This window comes from Sander lucioperca, chromosome 8 (assembly GCF_008315115.2).
Source record: "Sander lucioperca isolate FBNREF2018 chromosome 8, SLUC_FBN_1.2, whole genome shotgun sequence".
In the NCBI taxonomy this organism is placed as follows: Eukaryota; Metazoa; Chordata; class Actinopteri; order Perciformes; family Percidae; genus Sander; species Sander lucioperca.
Genome location: NC_050180.1, coordinates 37,836,644 through 37,858,268, shown reverse-complemented (window position 1 = coordinate 37,858,268; position 21,625 = coordinate 37,836,644). Strand labels below are relative to the sequence as shown.

General features: G+C 41.0%; 1 protein-coding gene across 7 annotated transcripts in view; it reads left to right on the top strand.

Annotated features, from left to right (window-relative positions):
* Positions 1 to 21,625, top strand: part of sema5ba (sema domain, seven thrombospondin repeats (type 1 and type 1-like), transmembrane domain (TM) and short cytoplasmic domain, (semaphorin) 5Ba) — a 198,142-nt gene that overhangs the window by 54,778 nt on the left and 121,739 nt on the right. For all 7 annotated transcript variants that reach the window (XR_004109298.2, XM_031324031.2, XM_031323963.2 and 4 more), the window contains one exon: positions 13,018 to 13,242. Coding sequence is in view for 6 of the 7 variants with exons in the window: in XM_031324031.2 (XP_031179891.1) it covers positions 13,065 to 13,242 (178 nt within the window). In the remaining variant the exon portion in view is untranslated. The remainder of the gene's footprint in view (positions 1 to 13,017; positions 13,243 to 21,625) is intronic.

The following is a 21,625-nucleotide window of genomic DNA, read 5'->3' as shown; positions in this document are numbered from 1 at the left end:
GAAAAACATAGTTTAATTTTAGTAATTTAACAAATTATACCAGTAATTCTCTACCTTTTAACCTTATGACCTATAAAAGCACTACTTGCGATCCCTCCTTACATGTTACCAGTGTTATAGTACTTGAGTCCTGGACTTTGACTCGAGTCCGACTCGAGTCTCTGTTCTCTGGACTCGTGACTTGATTTGGACTCGCAGACGGATGACTCGAGGATATATAAAATCGGACTTGAGCATTCATGAAAAAGGACTCAGACGTTGGATGAAGTTTCTGACTAAATAGGTTATAGAAATTTGATATAAGATGTTACACTTTTCCTGTTTCGGGCTCCAAGACCGGCCGGGAAGCAGCCGGGGAGACGTTCCATCCAGGGCTGATGCTCTTTTGGGGGTAACACCCTTTACTTCACCGACAGTATTAACAAAAGATGAAGCCACCATGTCTTGAGAAGCTTCTTGTTTATTGTTAACTGTTAACTCACTTTACCTCGTCTTTGGGATCTCTTTTTTCTCTCGCTTTTTCCTCACAGCCACACATATGCTTCTCAGTCGGACACCGCTACCGCTCGCTCTCCTTGCTTGACAACACACTCACTGACGTCACTCACTTAACGCTGCATTCTTGCTCTTACTTTCACTACTCTCGTGAACAAGGGAATTGATATTGATATATGCAACTGTAGTGCATGATTCGCGGGCTCCCTACTACATGTTAACATTTGGAAAATGCAGAGAAATGCGCCCCGGATTGTGAAGTTTGCCTACACTGATTTTACATCCAATGCTGGAAAGAGCACCGCTAAATGTTGTTTAGAAAAAAGTCAGTAAATAAACTCCCTTTGCAATCGTGACAGTGTTGTCATTTCTGTTTAATGTAGACCCTCCTTTATTAACTCTTTAAAGGTGCCAGAGTGGAGAAATGTAGGCAGTCTTGGAATTCAACACAGACTCAACCTTGATGACTCGACTTGGACTCGAATACTGGGGACTCGAGACTCGACTTGGACTGGAACTCAGGTACTAGTGACTCGACTCAGACTCTTCTTTGGTGACTCGGACTTGGACTCGAACACTGGGGACTTGAGACTCGACTCGGACTCGACAGTTGGTGACTCGACTACAACACTGCATGTTGTATACTGTATGTCAATGAGTTATGAGTAGTTCCACTAAAGTGAAAGTTCCTCTCGGATTCTTTCACTTGAATAATGTTTGGAGGCCAGAGGAGGTGAAATTGTTTAGTTTTTTTCAAAAGAAACAAACTAAGATGAGAGGCATGTATGAATAATACTTAATTTTGTGTGACAGAGTTTGTCTTGTAACCCCTTGGAAAAGAAAGTTAGTCTACAACAATGTTAATAATTGATTCATCGATTGCCATTAATTAATTAATCAAGCAAGAATGCCAAACATTCCGTGGTTTCAGCTTCCCAAATCTGTTTTATATCACTGTAAACTGAATATCTATTTATGTTTTGGATTGTTGTTAAGAAAAAGTTTGATTCTTCACCATTGGCATTTACATGGTGTTTTGAAACTGCTTTTGGTTTTCCTGTGAAGCCCACTGCAAACTGCTCTCCATAATGCACCTGAGCTCAAGCTGTACAGTGACTCTCTAATGTGAAACTGGTGGCCAAAATTGAACAGTCTCTTACTCCCCAAGCTTCCATGAACTAGTTGGGTGAGTTCAAATCAATACAGGCCCAGGGGCTCCCAGTTCACACAATGAAACCGTATCAGGTAGACACAGAGAGAAATGCAGTCGATAATATCACATTATGGTTTCTGTGTGAATGAAGGTGTGTGAGACTGTGGTAGACAGTGCAAAGTGAAATCATAATAGAGTTTCTGAGGGCCAGACAGAGTGTGTTATTACAGACTGTGGATGTGGAAAGGTATATGGCTGGCTGTTACAGGTGTGTGTTTGAAGTGGGAGGCTGAAGTTTGTGTGTGTGTGTGTGTGTGTGTGTGTGTGTGTGTGTGTGTGTGTGTGTCTGTGTGAGTGACCCCACCCTGTGCAGAGTCTGTCAATCATCAATCAAACCATGTTGGTTATTACTGACCACTAATAACAATCTCTTGCCGAAGCCCACCACACTTCAATCAAACTCTCCCCAATCACTCCTGGTCAAATCATACTCTTCTCCTGATTGTTACTGTTACTACAAGTGGCATATAATAATTGAGATCCACTTTTTACAAGAGGCAGAGATTTGTTTGGTTATCTATTCAGTGTGCTTCGGCTGAAGGTATACCAAGACCTGGCCATTACAATCTTAAAATGATCAATGGTAAAAGCTGTAATTAGGAGCCTTTTGAGACTGGACATGCTGTATCTTTCTGAAAACTAACTGTTGTTATCAGAGCAGGTGTTGCATGATGGACTTTACCAGTGGTTCCCAAACTGGGGGGCCCGGAGTTATAACAGGAGGGCATGTTTCTGCTGCAAAACATTGTGAAAGGACGACCAGGTAAGCGTAAAGCAGACGATGAAGCTACACTGAATGCCACAACTACTAAAACAAAGACAAGAAAATATGTAGTGATAGCCATGTTTCCATCTAAGGAGCCTGATTTGACTGCCAATTAGAGTTTAGATTCTCTGCCTGAGCCCGAACCGGACCGGACCGGACCCACGGGGCGGGCTGATATTTTACGCCGCTATGATCGGGCCGGGCCCTTGATCAAGCATTTGTGTTTTTTTAATCATTACTTTATTAGCCTTATTCGGTGGAGCAAGCTATGCCTCTCCAGCTTCTCCCGTAGCTCTGGGTAGATGTCCTGCACTGACTTGAGTGTGAGGTAAACTGTGCTACATCGTGTCTCCCCCATCTGCAGCACTGTTGTCGGCCAGTGCGTCAGCATGCAGACCGTGGCGAAGGACAGTATTAATTAGGTGATCGAGACAAGAAAGTCTCCTATATGGTTCCAGGGTTTTGATTATGTTGCTGCCTTGAGCTGTTACCCACACTATTCGGCTGAGGGGGCTAGGGTCGAGGTTTTTTTTAACGTTTCTTCATTCTGATCCATTTGCGATCCATTCCATTCTGAATAAACAAACAGCGCAATTTACATGCTTCATCCTTGTTGCATTACTGGTATTTATTAAGATAATTCTAAACAGATTTCTGTAGTTCAAACAACTCGGAATTGTAGTTGAGAACGTCAGTTATAACGGCCCACATATTAAAAAATTGTCAGGTTTAAATCGGGCTCGGGCTCATAATTACAGTTAATGTGTCGGGCCGGGCTCGGACACAACGTGCACGGGCTCGGGTATGGTCGGTCTTGATTTTTTGGGCGCGATCTAAGCTCTTCTGCCAATCTCCCAGTAGAATTATCACTGTGCTATCCCATTGACTATCCCCCACAGCTGATTGCGGCCCATCGTGTGTTCTGTCTGTCCATCTGTCTCTGCTTCGTTTCAATACTGGAGGGGGTGAAAATAGTAACACTTTGATTCATATTTATATATTATGTGCTTTTAGCATCTCATTTTTCAAATATAAAAGCACATCGTCATTTATGCTAATGTAGAACAAAAGAAGCACAGATTGTCTTCTTACCAGCAAAATAATTGTCAAGCTGTTCTTACTAGTTCTCAATCAAACATTTTATTGATTTGTCTCATGATTCACTTTAGGGAATGCTTTCCGTAATTTGAGGAGGACTTTACACTAAAACACAGCTGTTAGCCTGCAGCTGTAACCTGCGACTTCAGTTACAACTGCTCGAGTAACTTAATGTTATTAAGCCTCATTAGGAAGAATTAATTATATAGTTTGAGGACATGACTTAGTAAGCCAAGGGCATTAGTTATTAATTCAATGGAACAAATTACTAATTAGTACACACAGATTATTAATTTGGCGATACAAATGACTAGTTTGTGTGCACAAATGATGAAAAACCCTAACCCTGATCCTTGCCTGGCTTTGCTGAACAAAAACTATGTGTTGACAAATCTCAACTCAAGGTCTACTTACTCACTCGTTCGGGAGCTTTAAACCTCATCTTACAGTCTTCATCAGCAGATGAAGTTTTCTCAGTTCTCATGGGTCTGTATATTTTAACATTGGCTGTGCTCTAGAAAGGCGTACCGTTATTAAACAGAGCCTGTTTATCCCACAGATTGCACACAGATACACACATGCTCAGGGAGGTTTACACATGTACATAGCCACAAACGTATGAACAAAATGTGCGCACACATCCAGTGTCTTTTTCTCTCTGTCACTCTGTTTCGCTGTCTCCTCTCACATCACATCTCAGTTGACAGTCCCACAGGTATATGTGTATATCAGATGCCTTCCCTCGGGCACCATAATGCCTTGATTCCAGCACAGCCTCTGATTTGATATCGGACATAATCCAGACAGCGCCTGCCACCCTCACCACCTCATCAGCCCTGTCACTCAATGTTATCCCCAAACACACACACACACACACACACACGCACATACACAATCTGTTTTCTCCGGTCTGAGGTCAACCCTCCCTCAATCCTATAGAAGACCTTTTCTCCGGTTGTGCCTGCCTTCTCAAGCATGAGTGGAGAGACTTAATAACAAGAGATGCTTGCCGTGACCCCTCGGTCACCCTTTCTTTTCCAAGAAGAGAATGAAAAAAAGATCTTCTATCTCACCCTGTAACCATCTTCATCGCACATTCCTGCGTCCTTCCCCCAAGTGTGTTGTCTACGTGTTCGACCCCGTTCCCTTGAGACTCTCATGAGGCCCCCATTGGCCCTGCCCACCCCCCATCGCAGTGCAGGCATTAAAGAGATTGGTGGGGTTGAGCTATTGAGGTGAATTAGACATGGTCAATGTAGCCTTGGGTGGACCAAACCCCCTGAGGGAAGAGTGGGAGAGGTTGAATAGGATGGGAATATGGTGGCAATATGCATCCGTGGAGTGGTTGTCTGCATTTATCACGATGTTGTAAGGTTGGTTTGATTTGTTAGTTTGATTAAACAGAGACACACACACACACACACACACACACACACACACACACACACACACACACACACTTTACTGTGCATGTTCTTTTCATGAACTGCTCCAACTGAGCATAAACGACAATGAGATGAAATGACAAGTGTAAAATGAGCTCTGGTACATTTTTTTCTGTTTTTAAAACCGGCTTGATTTATACAGAATTGGGGGCAGTGATCTTGTGTTTAGTGATCTTGTCTTTAGTTCCTTCAGGAAACAGGTGTTATTCCCTTCTGTTGTAATTAATTTTGTGTGTGCAAGAGAATTTCTGTGAGATTTTGGATTGTATTGGTATTTATGTGCCATACAAGCTAATGATGAGCGTTGGAAGGATTGCAGCAGGCTGTGTAGGACACATTTTTCATGCATAAAGCTCTGGAGCGGCTTAACTTGAAATCCTGCTAAAAGATGTTTAACAGTGATGTCTAATCACATCTAACGATTCACAGGAAAAGGGAAAATATTCTTCCTATGGGAGCTTCACTGTAGAAATTACCAATTAAATTTCTTATCTACTATCTGTGATGACAGGTTCTTCTAAAAGCAACATACATTGATGTTTTTCACCTGTTGCCACATAGACTTCCTTCCTTGTCCTGCTCCAAAGTAGCATGAAATAGGCAGTTCTTTTATACAAGCGGCAACTGCTTCCCAATGGGCCAGACCCAATTTAATCAGTGTCGTAATAGATTCTGATGAGATCATGCTCAGGGAGTTAGCATTGAGTTGTAATTATAGGTACTCCCCTTTCAGGCTAGGTTGAAATGAAAAAGCAAACGGCCAGCAAAGGTGTAGTGGACTCTGGAAAATGTTGGTCCGTAACTGTCTCCAGAGTGATGGAAGAAAGAAATGAGGTAGCAAAGTAAAAACGGAATAAGGAGTGATAAAAGGAGGAGGGGGATATAAAAAGGGATAGATGAGAGGATTTTACAACTGGTACAAGGAGGATTGACACACCTGCCGAGAGGCCCTGCCTCCTGAGGAATGTGATGTGCTCTGACAATCGCAGGCCCCCTGCCTGGCCTCTTACCCTGCATCCTTTTTTCAGCTGAAGGCAAAGAGTAACATTGGGAGCAAAGGCTGTCAGGATGAAACATCTTCTGACACCACAGTTTCAGATAAATGCACAAGGAGTAGGATAAAGGATTTTTTTATTCCGCCTGTTTCTTCATCAGCCCAGATCACCCACTGTCTACTGCAGTCAAACCCTCATTTAGCTTTCCATTCTTGACTCCCCAAGCAACAGCTTTCTTCGCCACCTTAGAAACGACAGGTGAGTCGCTTGACTTACTGTAGCTGAATACACATTGCATATATATATATATATATATATATATATATATATATATATATGTGTGTGTGTATATATATATATATATATATATATATATATATATATATATATGTGATGTGTTGCATCAGTGGGCAGTCCGCCATCCAGCTCCCCCTGGGAGACTGTTGAAGTCTGTGCCGAAATACACTCAACCTGGTTCCCGCTGCTTGACTACCAACTTGCCGCACTGTTGCCATAGATACACGTTGGCATTGAAAGGGACTGCTCAGGAAAAGGTTGAGATGTACTGGCTGCAGTCTGGATAAAGAGTGGAAATTATTTTTTTTTAAAGGAGAGCTTACCTTGTTTATCTAGGTTGAGCCTTCCCAAATTATCTCAGCACCAAGGCACTGTAGTCTTTTTTTTTATTTTAATTGTAAGCCACTAGGAGAAAAACACTGACTTGTTGTATTGCTTTAGGTTGTTTACAACAAGCAGCACCATGCTGAAGCATCCTGGTGAGATATTAATGCATTACACCTTGACAGGAAATACACTGCCTCTAGCTTTTAAACATTTAGGTCAAATTGTGTGTCTACTCTAAGGTACTGAGTACACAGCCTGAGGTGACAGAGTACATGTACTCAAATATTGTACTTCATTACAGGTTTAATTATCCCATGTGTTTGACATACAAAATGTGTCCGACAGCTTTAGTTAGTAGTTATATTGCAGCCTTTTTGCAACTGTTGAAAAAGCATGCAATTATACAAAGTATATGTCTAAACTCGACTGAGAATGATGTTTTTATGTAAAAAGCCAAAAATATAGGCTTAGCCTAGTTAAGCCTTAAAGTCCCACTAAAATCACAATTTAGTCGTCCATTCAGTCAGAAAAAATGTCAACCTGTATTACTTATACAATTAGAAGGAAAATGTCTATATGGAAGTATCAGAAATGCTCCTTTTCATCATTATCTGCTGGAGGGGTGTGTCAGTGTCTCATTAGCCCACCAGGTAACAAACACATTTGTGCTGTAGCCTACATATGTCACAGGCAGACAGCGTGTTGTTAGCAGTAGTATTGAAGATTACGGACAACAGCAGCATTTAAATGGACCGAAGTGACATGTGCAGGTAGGCTTCGTTTAAATGCTGTGCTGCAGCTAATTAGCTATCCAGCCTGCAAACTGACATCAGCAATGCACTTTTCCCCAGTGAATGTTTGTTTGGTGGCTCGTTCAACAAGCTGGTGCAAGATATGAAGTGTGTTCATGTTTCACTCTTAAATAAGAAGGAGACTTTAGCAGGAAAGCTAATGTGGGTGTCTCTTGTGTTGTGTTGCAGCATGCTGTCTGCATGATAGAACATTGCCTACTATGCTAATGTGGTTAAAAATGGAGGGATTTGATTGGCTATATGGAAACAAGGTATACGTGCAGTTTAGTGTCCCAAATCCCTATGGAAGATTCTACGTGCAGTTTAGTGTCCCAAATTCCCCCATACAATGTCCTTAATTATGAACCTGCTAAACCACCTGTGCTGTTTAATAGGTGTTTTATAGTAATTAATGTGCGCGTGACAAGTTTGCTGCTCAAAAAGTCATTTATTAAGTCATTTTGTTGCAAATGTGCATTATTTACAAGCAAAAAAATGGCAGGGCGACCCCGTTCTTCGGAAACGATTGTGGCAAATGAGGCCAAATGTTTTCCCGGCACTAATATACACACAATACTACAATTTACAGTGTAGCCTAAAGAAATCATGATAGGCCTACTTGCCTAACCCCCATCCCTCAAAACTCGTTTTATAAACACTACAGCGCTTTTCCGGGCGCACCCCGACCCAGTCACGAACGGCTCTGCTGACCTGGACCCGAGGGCCTGGGCTACTCCAGACCAACCGAAGCACTTAGGCACATGGGTATCGCTACGTCTGGGAGCGATTCTGACTTAGAAGCGTTCAGTCATAATCCCGCAGATGGTAGCTTTATGGTAGCTTTGAGACACTCAGATTTTGGAAAATAATAAACTAACCTGTCTCAAATAAGACCCTCATCATTTGGGACACTCAGTTTTTGGAAAATAATTTGGGACACTAAACTGCACGTATACCTGGAAGCAAATAATTAGTTGGAGAACTAAGGGTATTCTTGCAATTTATTGCAAAGATGTGGGCACCATCATGCAACCAAAAAATATAAAATATAAAGAGCTCCCTTCTAATTTCTGATTTTATCTCAAAGGAGAACACTGTGACAGAGCTGATATGTATGCTGCAGCCCAGCACACACACAAAAAAACAATTTCAGTTGTATTTTAAAACCAGTGAAGAAAAACACATATTATCAACGATAGGTTAGTGTTTGAAACTACATTCTTTTATTTCAGCTCAAATTTGGAGACTGCACTAAATATAAAATAATAAGGCATACACTGCTCCAACAGCAGGTTGTAACACACACAGAGGTTCACAAAAACCCCCAAGCCCCTCATCACACACCCGTCTGTGCATGTCAGAGCCACCAGTGCAGAGACTGGACATTTTTCACAATGAATACTTTCAATACTAAGTATGTTTTTCAGCTAATACTACTGGTTGCAGGACTTTTGCTTGGAGTAGTTTTGCATTGTGGTATTTAAAAGGATAGTAACATATTTCCTTTGCAAACACCATTTTTACAGCTTTAAGACACTAAGTCTTTCTCCTCACTGATCAAAGGTTATTGACACAGAGATGTGCCTGAACATCAGTTAGTCCAATCCGTGTGTGTGTGTGTGTGTGTGTGTGTTTTGTGTGTGTGTGTTTTGTGTGTGTGTGTGTGTGTGTGTGTGTGTGTGCGTGTGTGTGTGTGTGTGCTCTCTATCAGGCCAATTTAGAGTGGCCTTTTGAAGACCTATGCTTAGTATAAGCACACACACTCAGGAGTGGATGTTGGCACACAGTGTGTGTCAGTTCTGCCCACTCCACTCGCTGTGGGCACACCCAATATGGAGTGTGTGACCAGCTGTCCATGGCTGGATTTTGCCCGTTTTCAGAGCTGTGACTGTGTGTGCGCACGCATATCTTGGTTTGCTTGAATGAATGACATGCCTTTTCTACAGAATTCTTTGACATCTGCACACTAACCTTATCCTGCTGCTGACAGTACGGTTCCCTCTGTGTTTGTCCACGCCAAGATAACTCATCCACCGAAGTCTGAACGTACAGCAGAGTCCCGGTCATCTGTCACGATCTCATGCCCTGCCTGCTGCTCTCAGTCCAGCTTTTAGACTAATGAGAGGATTTGTAGAGTCAGTCTTTGATTTTCAGGACTCAGTGATTTAATGTGAATTAAGCACCTGCCAACTCCACTCCTGCCGATGATAGAAATAAAAAAATGGAGGCGTCCTAGTTGGGAAAATTCATACCTTGTAAGCATAATGTTCTCTGTTTGATTTCACCCAGGAACCGCAATCGTATGTCATCTTGCACTGTCTCTCACCTCATGTTTCATGTCAATCTTTACTGTCAGGTATATAAAATGTCAGAAAAAAGCATTTAAAGTCTGCTGAAGGAAGGATTGTCTATACCATTTATACCCAGGGGGCTGCTCTCTCTGATATCTCTTGTTACTGCTTTTTGGCAAAACTGTATTTTTTGCATCACTGTGATAATGTGCCTTACTTTTTAAAGAATAAATGCACTGATTTAGCAAAAGTACCCAAACAGAATGTGATTAATAAGGAAACTAAGAGTTTAGAAATATAACCAGGCACCAGTCTCTGCACTGCCTCAAAACTCATTAGTAAAGTGTTCAAATTCATCATGAAACAGACAGCCAATCCGGAGATGCTTAAATATGGAACAAATCGTCCCTTTATTTTTTTGTTTTGATTAAAGTAATGCTGCAACATTTTAAACAGTAGAAGTTTCTCTGCTACACTTTGGTTCAGTGCTATTTAAATAGAAGAAAAAAAAGACTGAAGAGCCTTTTGGCAAGTCACTTAAAATTAATACAAGAGTCAAAATGAAAATTATTATTTTTTTTACATTCACAGTGCAAATTCAAGCACTTGGCTCAGAATTTATTTGTAAGATATTGTTAGATGCCTGTTTAATGAAACTTATACATATTGTCGGTAACAATTGCTCCTGTCATTTCTATGGCGTGAGAGAGACATAAGAAAGGGGCACCAAAGGAAAGGAGGATAAATTCAAGGTTGGTTCATGCAGATAAATTGTCAGTAAGGAGAATAATTATGAAACAAAATCAGATGAAAAAGGCTGTGTTCAGAATTTTAACAGAATGGAATGTAACAGATTCACAAAATGCCCTTAACTTTATCATCTGTTTCATTCCAAGTTGCTTGAATAGAAATGACACATGCTTCCAAATTAAATGACAGAATTCCTTCAAAAAGCATAGGTGTTTTTATTATTTGAAAACCACAGTGTTAAATGCTGGACTCATGTCAAGCAGCACTACAAGCCACACAGATCACTCCCTGCCATCTGCATTTAAGTGTAGTTTCAGTTCAGCTGATGGAAACCACACTGAGATCATGTCCACTACCTTTTTTCCCCCTTTGACCCTCTATAAATCAGTAATTAGTTTCGCTTCATAGTGTATACAGAGAAAACCGAGCTTGACTTTTGAGTCACATGTGAGATCACACTGTAATGTGATCTTGCCAAGGTTTTGGTAACATAACCCAAATGCAGAGAAGCAGCAAATGGCAGAGCTAAAAGGTAAATTGGGCTGGTTCACAGTTTGCAAACAGAAGACAAGATCAGTCATCAGCTCCCAGGTAAAGGTAACTGGGAAGGATCGAACATTAAGAAAGCAACAATTAAGTCTCCGTGGAGAATCGGAGACCTCACATATTTTTCAAAGAATCAAATAACTAAATGTACCTGAACAGAACAGTGTAGCGGAAGTCTTCCAGGTGTCAGATTTAGAACCACTGGGTCTAAAAAACAGGACACGCATGAAAACTAGGAAAGGGTAGAGTCAGAGGCATGACACCATACAGACGTCACAATGGTATCGTCCATCTTTGAGAGTCTCGACTTGAGATGGTACATACCAGCATGCTTGCTCTGTAAACAACAAACAGATCAAAACAAATCAGACATCTGCCTGCAGGAGTGGAGTGTGTGGCCTGTAGAGGAGAGTTACGTTTTTTTCCCCCCTCTATTTTTCAGTCTGAATGGCAAAACAACATTTTTTTTCTTGTAAAGTATGTGCATGGTCGAAACATTTTTGACACAGAAACAATATTTTCAAATGTATCCGTTATTGTGGAAATGTCCATTTGTGATGCCTTTTTAAAAAGGCCTTAAAATGGCCCTATGTTGATTGGTAAGATCAGAATGATCCATACCAGGCTTTTGAGTAAGGGTCAAACACAAGTGCTCTTCAAATATTCAAGGAAACAACGAGAAGCTTATGTGTGATAGAGACCTGAAACTGATGGATGTGTCACTAAAAACCTTTTTTAAGTGCTATTTTCAGTCTGAATGGGGTCTAACAGTGATCTCTAAAACTTGAGACAAATCCAGCCTGAATGAGTCAAGTCCAGTGCAGAGTGTATTGAATACTTCCACCTGTTTCATCAACAGTATGTTTGTTGGCAGTAGCTAGGGGCCTGTTGACTCCACTGTTTTGTAATGACAAACATGGGCACTCTGTGCATTTGCCTAATTAGTTACCAGCTGTAGTGAAAGGGATAATTGATTGCAGGGCAAGATGGTTGATTTGCAATTCAACCGAGCTAATAATTTGTTATTGATTGAAGCATTAGTGAGGAAAATACTACAGAGAGATGTAACCCAGCCAAAGTGCTGCAGAAAGTTGATGCTCTCAGTTTTTAATTTACTTAAATGTTATTACACCTCACTAAGCTAACATCGTAAGGAGCGCAGGGCGGGCGATGATGAACTGCTGGTTTCAGCTCAGCACTGTAGACTCATATGTTATGACTGGATGAGATTAAATTTACTCAGGAAGCATGAGAGTGTCTGTATGTGTGTTTTGTGTAGGAACATTTGTGTGTCTGCCGACTGGCTCCGCTTAAATAATACTTGAATATGGAGGTCAGAGGATGACTGCATATTATTCATGTCTTGATATGCATCACACAAGTGCAGTAAAAATGTCTTTTGAGTGTACAGTAAGTTAATAGTTGTGCAACAATTCTTTCCCATCACATCTCTAAGAGCCACACATTTTTAAGTGAGTTCATTTCTGCTTCATGGACTTGTGGAAGCTTCTGCCTCATTGAACAGTCCACTACTGCATTCAGTTATCTAATTTTAATCAGCCATTAAATTAACTCCCTCAGTTTAATTGCACATTTGAAATAATTATCTCGAGTTCAGAGGTTAGTTTTTTCTTTGTGATGGCTCACTGCTGAAGTGTAAGAGTGTTCTCGTCCTTCACACCTTCCTCTCCCTTTTTTTTCTTTTTCTTTATTTTAGTTTACTCAGCTTTATATCTCGTCTTTCCAGCCACCCTCTAGTTACCTAACATCTATGCTTTCATCCCACGGATATGTCCTTTCTACCAACATTTTTTTACCTTTTTTGCATTATTTTTTACATCTTTTCTGTTCCTCTATGTTGGATTCCGAGCCGGAAGCCCACAGGAATTGAAAGTTGGAGAGAAGAAATGATTTTTAAGTGACTCAGAGAGAGCTTCTTTTCTTTGAAGCCAGGTGTAAAAATGTTACATTGAGGTGCTAAAGTCGTCTCTTCTCTTCTTCAGCTATATCTCAGAGGCCCACCTTGGCAGTTAGAGGAGAGGTCATCACCATGACAGCGTCCTCGCAGGACTCCACCTCCTCGTCTATGGCCGGCCTCTTCCTCCTCCTCCTCCTCCTCCCAACTGTCCTCCCGCAGAACTCTGCTGACCCGATGACTCCGTCGTTGTTTGACCCGCTGACCCAACCAAAGTGCACGAAGAAAGAACATCCAAAGGTTTCCATCCAAGGTCAGACATCACCTATAACCACTTGTTTTATATAAACATCTGATAATGCTATACTTAGTATGTTTACATGGACACAAGAAAACTGTTAACTGGGAGAATGCAGCTTATGGTTACTTTAAAACCTGCATTTACATACAACTTGCCAGTAATCAGATTTCCCTCTTATCTTCTATACTGTTGAATAATAGCTTTAGATTTATTACCGTGCACAGTTCTTAACACATAACACAGAATTTATTCAGACTGTGAGGAGCTGCTATTCTTTATTTTAGTTTCAGTTCTAGTCAGACTTTGGATTTAATTATTTGGATATAGGGACCCACTGCTCTGAGTAATGATGTTGACTTTTATCCCATACTGCTGCAATTGCAGTCCTTTGTCTGCCATGTACATGTGCTGTAAAAAGCCTGTTAGAAATCTGTGTACACATGGCGGAGAAATGAGGCTTCTCCAGTCGAGTTAACCAGGTTTCCTTAATACCTAACACCAATTACAGTAACTGGATTTCTAATCTGGAAATTTTAACCCGGTTAAGCATGGAAGTATTATATATAATTCTGTGTTTTTATTTACAACTTGGGTCTTATTTTCTGTGGGGCTCCCCCCCCTCTAAAATCATCACTGAAAAAAAGTAATGTCTTTAGAAGAGAAGAAATGGGCAAACAGTAAAATTAATACCCAAACTTTCTGTTTTAAACATTATTCACAGTTTATAGACAGACTTCCTGCTTCAACTTTGACCTACCCTACTTACTGTAGTTGTGCACAAACAGTTTTCTTAAAGTGCAATGAGCAGTGTTTCCCACACATAGACTAATGTGTGGCGATGCGCCTCACTATTAACACCGGCCGCCGCACATTGCATTTCGTTATTAATATATATTTTTTTAAACGCTATTTAAAACACGTTCTTCTGCATTTCCTTTCCCTGCTCTCCTCCGTCTCTGTCACTTGTGTCTCGCTCACATACACACACACACACACACACACACACACAGCTCCCCCCACCGTGCGTGTTTTTAGCCCCCAACGTGGCCTTCCAGGCAGCGCGGCAATGGTTATGTCAAAGAAGTTATGTTAGTGTTAAGGTGAGGGTTAGCTGCCTGTAAGGCGACATTAGAGGCTTAAAACACCATCGAGCCCACCGTGCACACAGCGTCTGTCTCCATAAAGGAGAGAAGACGGCTGGCGAAATTCACAAGTTCACTAAAGGTTGGTATCTATCTCATGAACACCTTTACACAATCACACATTCACAATCACCGACCCGACTCTTAGCAAACAAGCGATTGCGCCTGCTTTATTAATCAAATAAACGTATAATAAATAATGTTATGTCATTTTTTACTTTTGTACTTTGGTGAGTACATTGTTATCATATGAAAATAAGAACCAAGTTTAAATAAGCCAGAATTCTTTAATGTTGTGATGCCCTTATGACCTCACATCAAGGAAAAAATGGTTTGTATCTGAAACTTTTCAACAGTCAAAAAGATAATCAATAGTAAATGTTGGATTTGGTGACCAGGGTTCTTTCTAGAGCCAATCAACCAACGCTGAACAATCAATAGGGAGGAAGACATTCTTCTTTAACCGTACCTTGAGTGAAAGATAATATAATGAAGCCAGAAGGGGCTCAGCTTCTCCTCTGGTCACGTTCCACATTTACATCTAAACCCAGAAGCAGAAACATTTTCTGAGGGTTGCCACAATGTTCTCTGGAAGTTAAAATCTAGGTGATCAGTAACTGATGTGGAAGCAGAAGTTATGGAGTTAATTTAAAAAATAAGCCACAGAATACATTCAACATTGCAGAGTGACATACAACTGTAAGGATAAGTGAGAATGGGATCTATCTTAAACCTTGATTGCTGTTGTGGTTAAAAATCTCTCTCATCACCTCTTCAGAGGCAAAAGTGATGTGTGTATGTTTGTGGTTTGAATGGGTTTTAATGCAGCAAATCATTGCTATCATGTATCTTAAAGGGGACAGTTATTTGTCTATACATGCCTTAGAGATTTTAAAACCGTTGGATGTGACGCTGTGTACCAGAACGCGTGTTTTCTGTGTGTCAATCAATAACTTTATTTGTCCCCAGTGAGGCAAATGGTTATGTACAGAAACATATACATGCCACTTTTCACAGGAACAAAATAAACTGTTTTCATAAACCCCTGCCAGTTGCAATAAAACCTCATAGTTTGGCATTCGGCATGCAGCTAAAAAGAACAACAGAAAGCAAGAGGGGACAAGCTAGAATTGATTGTGTAGAATAACAACGCTCACTATCTAGCCCGTTCATCTGTACAGTGGGCCAAGAAACAAGGTCTTCTTCACGGCGTGAAATGGAACAGAACAGTTTGGGGCACCGAATCACAGATAGATATGGCAGAATGAAAGGTAAATACGCACTAGATTGCTGTGTTTATTTTTGAATAGGGCTGTTTGTGTTCCCTCTGCCAAGAGTGGTGACTAAGATTGGAGCACCACAAAATAGCTGGTGGGGATCGAGGACATAAACACAAAAATTGAAAAGGTGGCCAGAAGGGTTTCTTGTGATTAGAAATATTGCAGACATTTCCACTTCCTTCCATTTTTTTACTATAGTTTGTTCCCTTCCAAGCCTCCCTCTGTGCTCTATGGTCAACTCAGCCATGTTGTAGGTCTGAACTCTGGCTAATGAATCTGAAAGAGGTCCTTTTGCTGGACCTTCTGTAGAATAGCAGTTTTCAGCTTAAAAACTGAAACCTCCTTTGTATTGGGTTTTCTATCCATAGAACTAGTGAATGTTATTGGCTATTATCATTCCCCACAAAACCGAGTTGAGGTCACATATATGCTGAGTATTTGCCTCTGTCCTGCTTCACCCACCAGGCCTCCAGATGTCCAGATTAGCCCGAGCTCCACCGGTGCTTTACTTCAAAGGCGTGCCACTTGAGAATGGCCCTCATGGCAGGGAGCTGCAGGCCTGTCTAAGCAGGCAGAGCAGGGCATTATGTGGAGGCAGCCGTATAGAAAAGGCCTGCACAATGAAAGTGTCAGTGAGAACCTGAGATTAGCCTCTGTGATTGATGAGCGTTTTATAGCAGCTTGTTGAAGCACCACCTCAATCACCTAAAGGAGAGCAGGGAGCCAGCTGAGAGGATTTTTACAATGGGCATGCAGTGTGTATACCAAAGTATACGAGTGTATGGTCCCATAATGACAAGTAATTGTTTTTGTTTGTGTTTGTGTGTTTGACTGCCTATCTAAGTGGTGTTTTTGTTTCGGCAGTTAGTGTCTCTGTGTGTGTGATGCAGGGATATTTAATCCTGGGTGAAGAGATCAGTTAGTGTCTCTCTGGCCCCTGAGTTGGTACCTCCACTGGAGCATGCTATCAGCATAAAGCCCGGCTCCATCCTGTGGCTTTAAGCATTTCCGCTTTTGGCTCTATGGACACCCACCTGAATTTGTCATGTGTTGGGACAAATTCATTGATCGCTAGTACACCAGCTGTTTTAGGTCCGTGGACAGACGATTAATCCTGAATCTCTCCAAGGTCTGTGTTGAAAATACTTTCTTGAAGTAAAACTTTATTACATCTTAGTTTTTATTTTCGGATTGTACTATCAATCAGTCTTTAAACTGTAAACCATGATGGATGGATGTTTTCAACTGAAAGTTCACCTTCATTTATGTTTAAAAAAAACTTTATTAAATGTGTTAAAATGTCCATCACAAGTCTAATACTAAGACAAATCATTGTTTTGGAAAATCATCTTGCATAAAGAGTACGATTTTTCACCCACACTGTTACAAAACATTAGAGAAACACTGCCTCAAGATGTAACAGGATGTAAATACTGTAGTTGACAGCAGTCATCAGACGAAGACATCCACCATGTCAAGCACAAACCTCTCCAGCCGCTTTACTTTGACAGCATAGAATTTTACCAATCTGCTTGAAGACACCCCCCACACTGCACGCTGTACTAGGGGTGTAAGAAAAAATCGATACACTTGAGTATCGCGATATTTTATTTTGCAATACTGTATCGATTTTCAAAAAGGCAATATCCATTTTTTTTATTTTTTATTTTTTTTATTTTTATTTTTACGTTAAAAAATATTCATGTAAGACAGTGGTTCACGTTTATGTTGTGTTGAAACCCCCTACCACTAGATGGCTATGCTGAGACACACCACTAGTGTCCTTTCCTAACAGCGCCTAGCAGTGCCTGACTTTTTGCTAGAAGCTAACAATGTAGCTATGGCTGAACTTTGGCCTACTTTAGCATATAAAAATTTGCTCACTAAGAACCTGTGAACCACAATCCCAACCTGGCAGTTTGATTTTCTGTGTACTGAATTGTTTACCTAAAGTAAACTTCTTTGACTTTTATGAACATCATGTCTTTTTTTAAATATTAGTTTTTCTAAAATTATACTTTAAAACAATTCCAATATATCGCCTTATGCACAGTATTGAAATATAGTGCAATATATTGACTCGTGACCCATGTATCGTGATACGTATCGTATCACCAGATTCTTGCCAATACACAGCCCTACGCTGTACTGTATGTTTGTATGTCTGCTGTTCCAGAAGACGTGCCAGTGTTTTATGCCAACCACACCACAGATGCCATGCAGGAATACAGCATTGGAATCACGTAACCTCCACCCACAGGCACACAGTGTACGAGTTGCCAGCTCATGATGTAGATAGATGATACTGGCTCGCGGCATAAGACTGTGGGTCTGATAGGAGCGTGGCATGAGGGCAGCAAGTGGAACGTTCTGAATCTAGATATGGAGTCTGTTCGAGGAATTATGGAGTCGGCTGTGCATTATGTTATGAGGCCGAGAGAACTGGTTTTGGAGTGTGTGTAAAGGGGTCAGCCTGGTTTGTAAGAGAAATAGATAAACTCTGCTCCTTCATCACACCCAGTGCAGCAGTATCCATCAAGGCAACAAGATGTTTCATAAGGGAGTGTGTGTAGGAAAGTGATGGTTGATAATAAGACCTTTTGCTCGGGTTCCACTATCTCCTTCACAGAGAAGAGGAGGAGTTGTCTGATGGATTAGATTGCTTTCCAGCCTGGGTCATCTGCTCTGCTCAAATCACTCTGAAGAGAGACAAAGGAGAATAGAAACCGCTAGCGTTGTTGTTCATTTCCTGTTTAACTCCTTGAAAACTTCGTCGTTTCCATTTGCTTTTTATACCCTCTCTGGTGACCTGCCTGCCTGAACTATTCTCTCTACCCATCTTATCTCCACTCCTCTCATTCGTTCTCCTCTCCATGCTCCTCGTCTTATATTCTCTTTCTGCCTTCCTCCTTCCTTTTTCTCTTCATCTCTCCATCACCTTTTCTCTCTCAGCCTGCTCTTTTTATGCTCCTATAATAGGCAGAAAAATGTATCGCACACTGTGTTCGAATCCTTCTCTTCCATCTCTTTCATCGTTTGGGTAATAGTGCTGTCGTTTAGCCGTTGTGTCGCCATGTGAAGGGCTCTTGAGCAGCACAAGAGTGATGCCCCTGTAAGACATAAATGTTCACTTAAAAGAAAAAGTATTCTCCATGATTTTCTGATCCTATTTTTCATTTTTACATTCTGGTTTTACTTTGCCACCTTGTTTCCCTTCTCGTTCATGATACAATACAATGGGCTGATTGGAGTGGTGCTATCAGAGCTGTGGCGTGTTTCAGCCATCCATCAGGCATCTGAATGGAGCGAAGTTTAGCATGCTGCTGGGGCCAGCCTCTCACTCTCTGATGGTACGTTAGGATGTATGATGCTGGCCCGAGAGATAGCGAAGACGATCATAGAATAGAAAACATTTTCTATCTTTATTGCCACTTCAATGGAAAAGTAAGGCAGCAGGAAAATGGCTGTCTTTGTTTTTCTGTGTCCATGTTGTCTCCTTAGATAAGCCACTTTCAGACGTGTGCCTCACTGTGGAAATGCATTGGCAATTTTACATTCCCAGAGTGACTTTTTCACAAAAATCAAGGCCACAAATTTACTAGGTCAGACCTGGTAACATTTCTTTGAATTTTCCCTAAATGTAATGCCGTTATTTTAACCCTTTATTGTGCTCTTTTCCTTTCAAATACTACTGGAATCAGCACGACTTACTCTTTTCAGGCATAATATCTCCGGCAGAATTGCAGATGTCCATAGAGGATAAATTATTGCATTTCCTGGCAGTGAAGTGAAAGGCATAAAATATATGTGCCTTCCTAAACTCACTGTAATACATTTAGTTATGTATTCTTTCTCATGCACAAAAATAGAATCAGTTTAATAAGTACTAAAAGTATGAGCTGATTTTAAAGTCAGTCAATAAAAATGTGTTTTTGTTGAATAATTCTACAGAAAACCCCAACAATCATCAGAAGTCTCACTACATTTTCAACTTAATTCATGCCAACTCCTTACAGCGTTAATAACAGAATGTGAGCAAATACAAGTTAAAGACTGTCAGACTGAACTAGAAGCAAAAAACAAGTATAACTAAAGAAAGCAGTAACCTTTTTAGAATGATGCATATGTAGTTTAGGCTTTTATTCCATGAGCTAACATATCTGCAGCTGTGTGCCTTCTTCAGAGCTTTATCTACAGGGTTGCTAGACTAGTAAAAATCATGGAATCATTGCTCTCACGATGGTCATTAATTAAGCCACGTACAAGGCAATTTACCTGCAAAATAAGTTTTAAAATCCATCACTGATACAGCCTGTTAGAGAACTCACTATTCATCATTGCTATCATTATTTTTCTAACTCACAGCTCCTCTCCAGGAGCCCCACTGCTCCCTCTTACGCGCCAGGTGCCAAATAGCGAGTAAACACTGAAGCACTATCCCTAACAGTTCTGTCATGTTTGAATAAAGCTATTGCTTGACATTTTGGCAACAGATACCCATGTTTGAAAACCAAGAGGTTATTAGTCTGACAGATGAAGCCAGCAATTGAACAAATGGCATGTAAGAATCTTGTGCTATCACCCCTTCTTTGGGCTCTCTGTCACACTCTTTTTCTGAGAATATTGCTTACATTTCTGTCAGTTTTACAACACAACCAACCACTACCAACACATTGGACTCTGACAAATTGTCAGCAGCTTTGAATGCTGGTTCACTGTTGGTTTTGTGTGGCAGACAGATTCTTTACCGGTCGCTGACTGAGGGGCTAATTGCCTCCTGGCCCCAGCACCATTCCTCCTGTGGCTGCTCGGTCCCCAGTCTCCCGGGACTCTTTCTCAGCTCTGCCCGTAACCCGCAGAGCCCTTCTATCGGAGTTCAGTCAAGTGGGAGGGGAGAGGGAAGGATGGAGCGGTGGAGGGGTTGAAAAGACGGAGGGATACAGGGAGTGTTGTGCTCCACTGAGGCATTCTCTCAAACTATCACCCTCTGCAAGTGCAGCCACAGTGAAAATCGAAAGGTAGAATAGTAGAGATAGTGAAGAACGGGACAGGCAATACGGGGTGGAGACGAAGCGCAAAGAAGGGCGGAGAGTGATATGAAGAAGACCAAACAAAACACATTTCAAAGGATTTTGGCCAGATAAGGCTGAGGTGTGAAAGGATCTGGCATTGCAGGGAAAGTTTTGCTCCTTCAGTACTAAACAATACTACAACATGTGGGGAAATGTGGCATTTATAATGCTGCTTTAGCTTTATTTGTACAAAAATGTGCTTTCAGTAAATAGATATTGTATGTATATTGCAGAATGAATTCATTCCTGTGCCATTATTTAGCCACAATTGTTATTTTTGTTACATTTCATGTGTGAGTAGTAATCTCAGAAAGAGAGAGCATCGCTGTCGATTGAGCTAAATTTATTCAGAGTGCAATCATACAGTATATGTGCTAATTGACACTGGAGGTGATCCTTCATTCACAGAATCATCTTCCAGATGGCAGCCAGTCTCCATGTGTTTCGTTAACAATTTTGGATTGACCACCTTGCCCTGAAGATAACCATTTTTAATGTTGCCTATTTTCAGCAAGTCTTCTTCCCATTAGCAAGACATTGTGTTCCTGTGTATTCCCCCGAAGGAAGATGATGATAGACAGATACCTTCAGTACAATATGTGTCATTCATAGCTCATTAAACAGTGCAACGCTTGAGGGGAGAACTCAACTAGATAGCTTATTATAATGCTAATGATAAAACATATGATTTAGGGCCAGATGTTATTATGTGAATATTTGCTGTCAGACTGAGGATGAAAAAAACAAAGTGAGTTTACTGAAATACACAATTTTGGACAGTTGTAAAGGTCATCTGAGCTTCTGCAGTGGTTTGTTGTGCACTTTTCTTCCAGTCATGGCCACAATATTCTACCAGGACTTCCAAATGGATTTAAAGCCATTTCCTAACGTTTGCTCATTC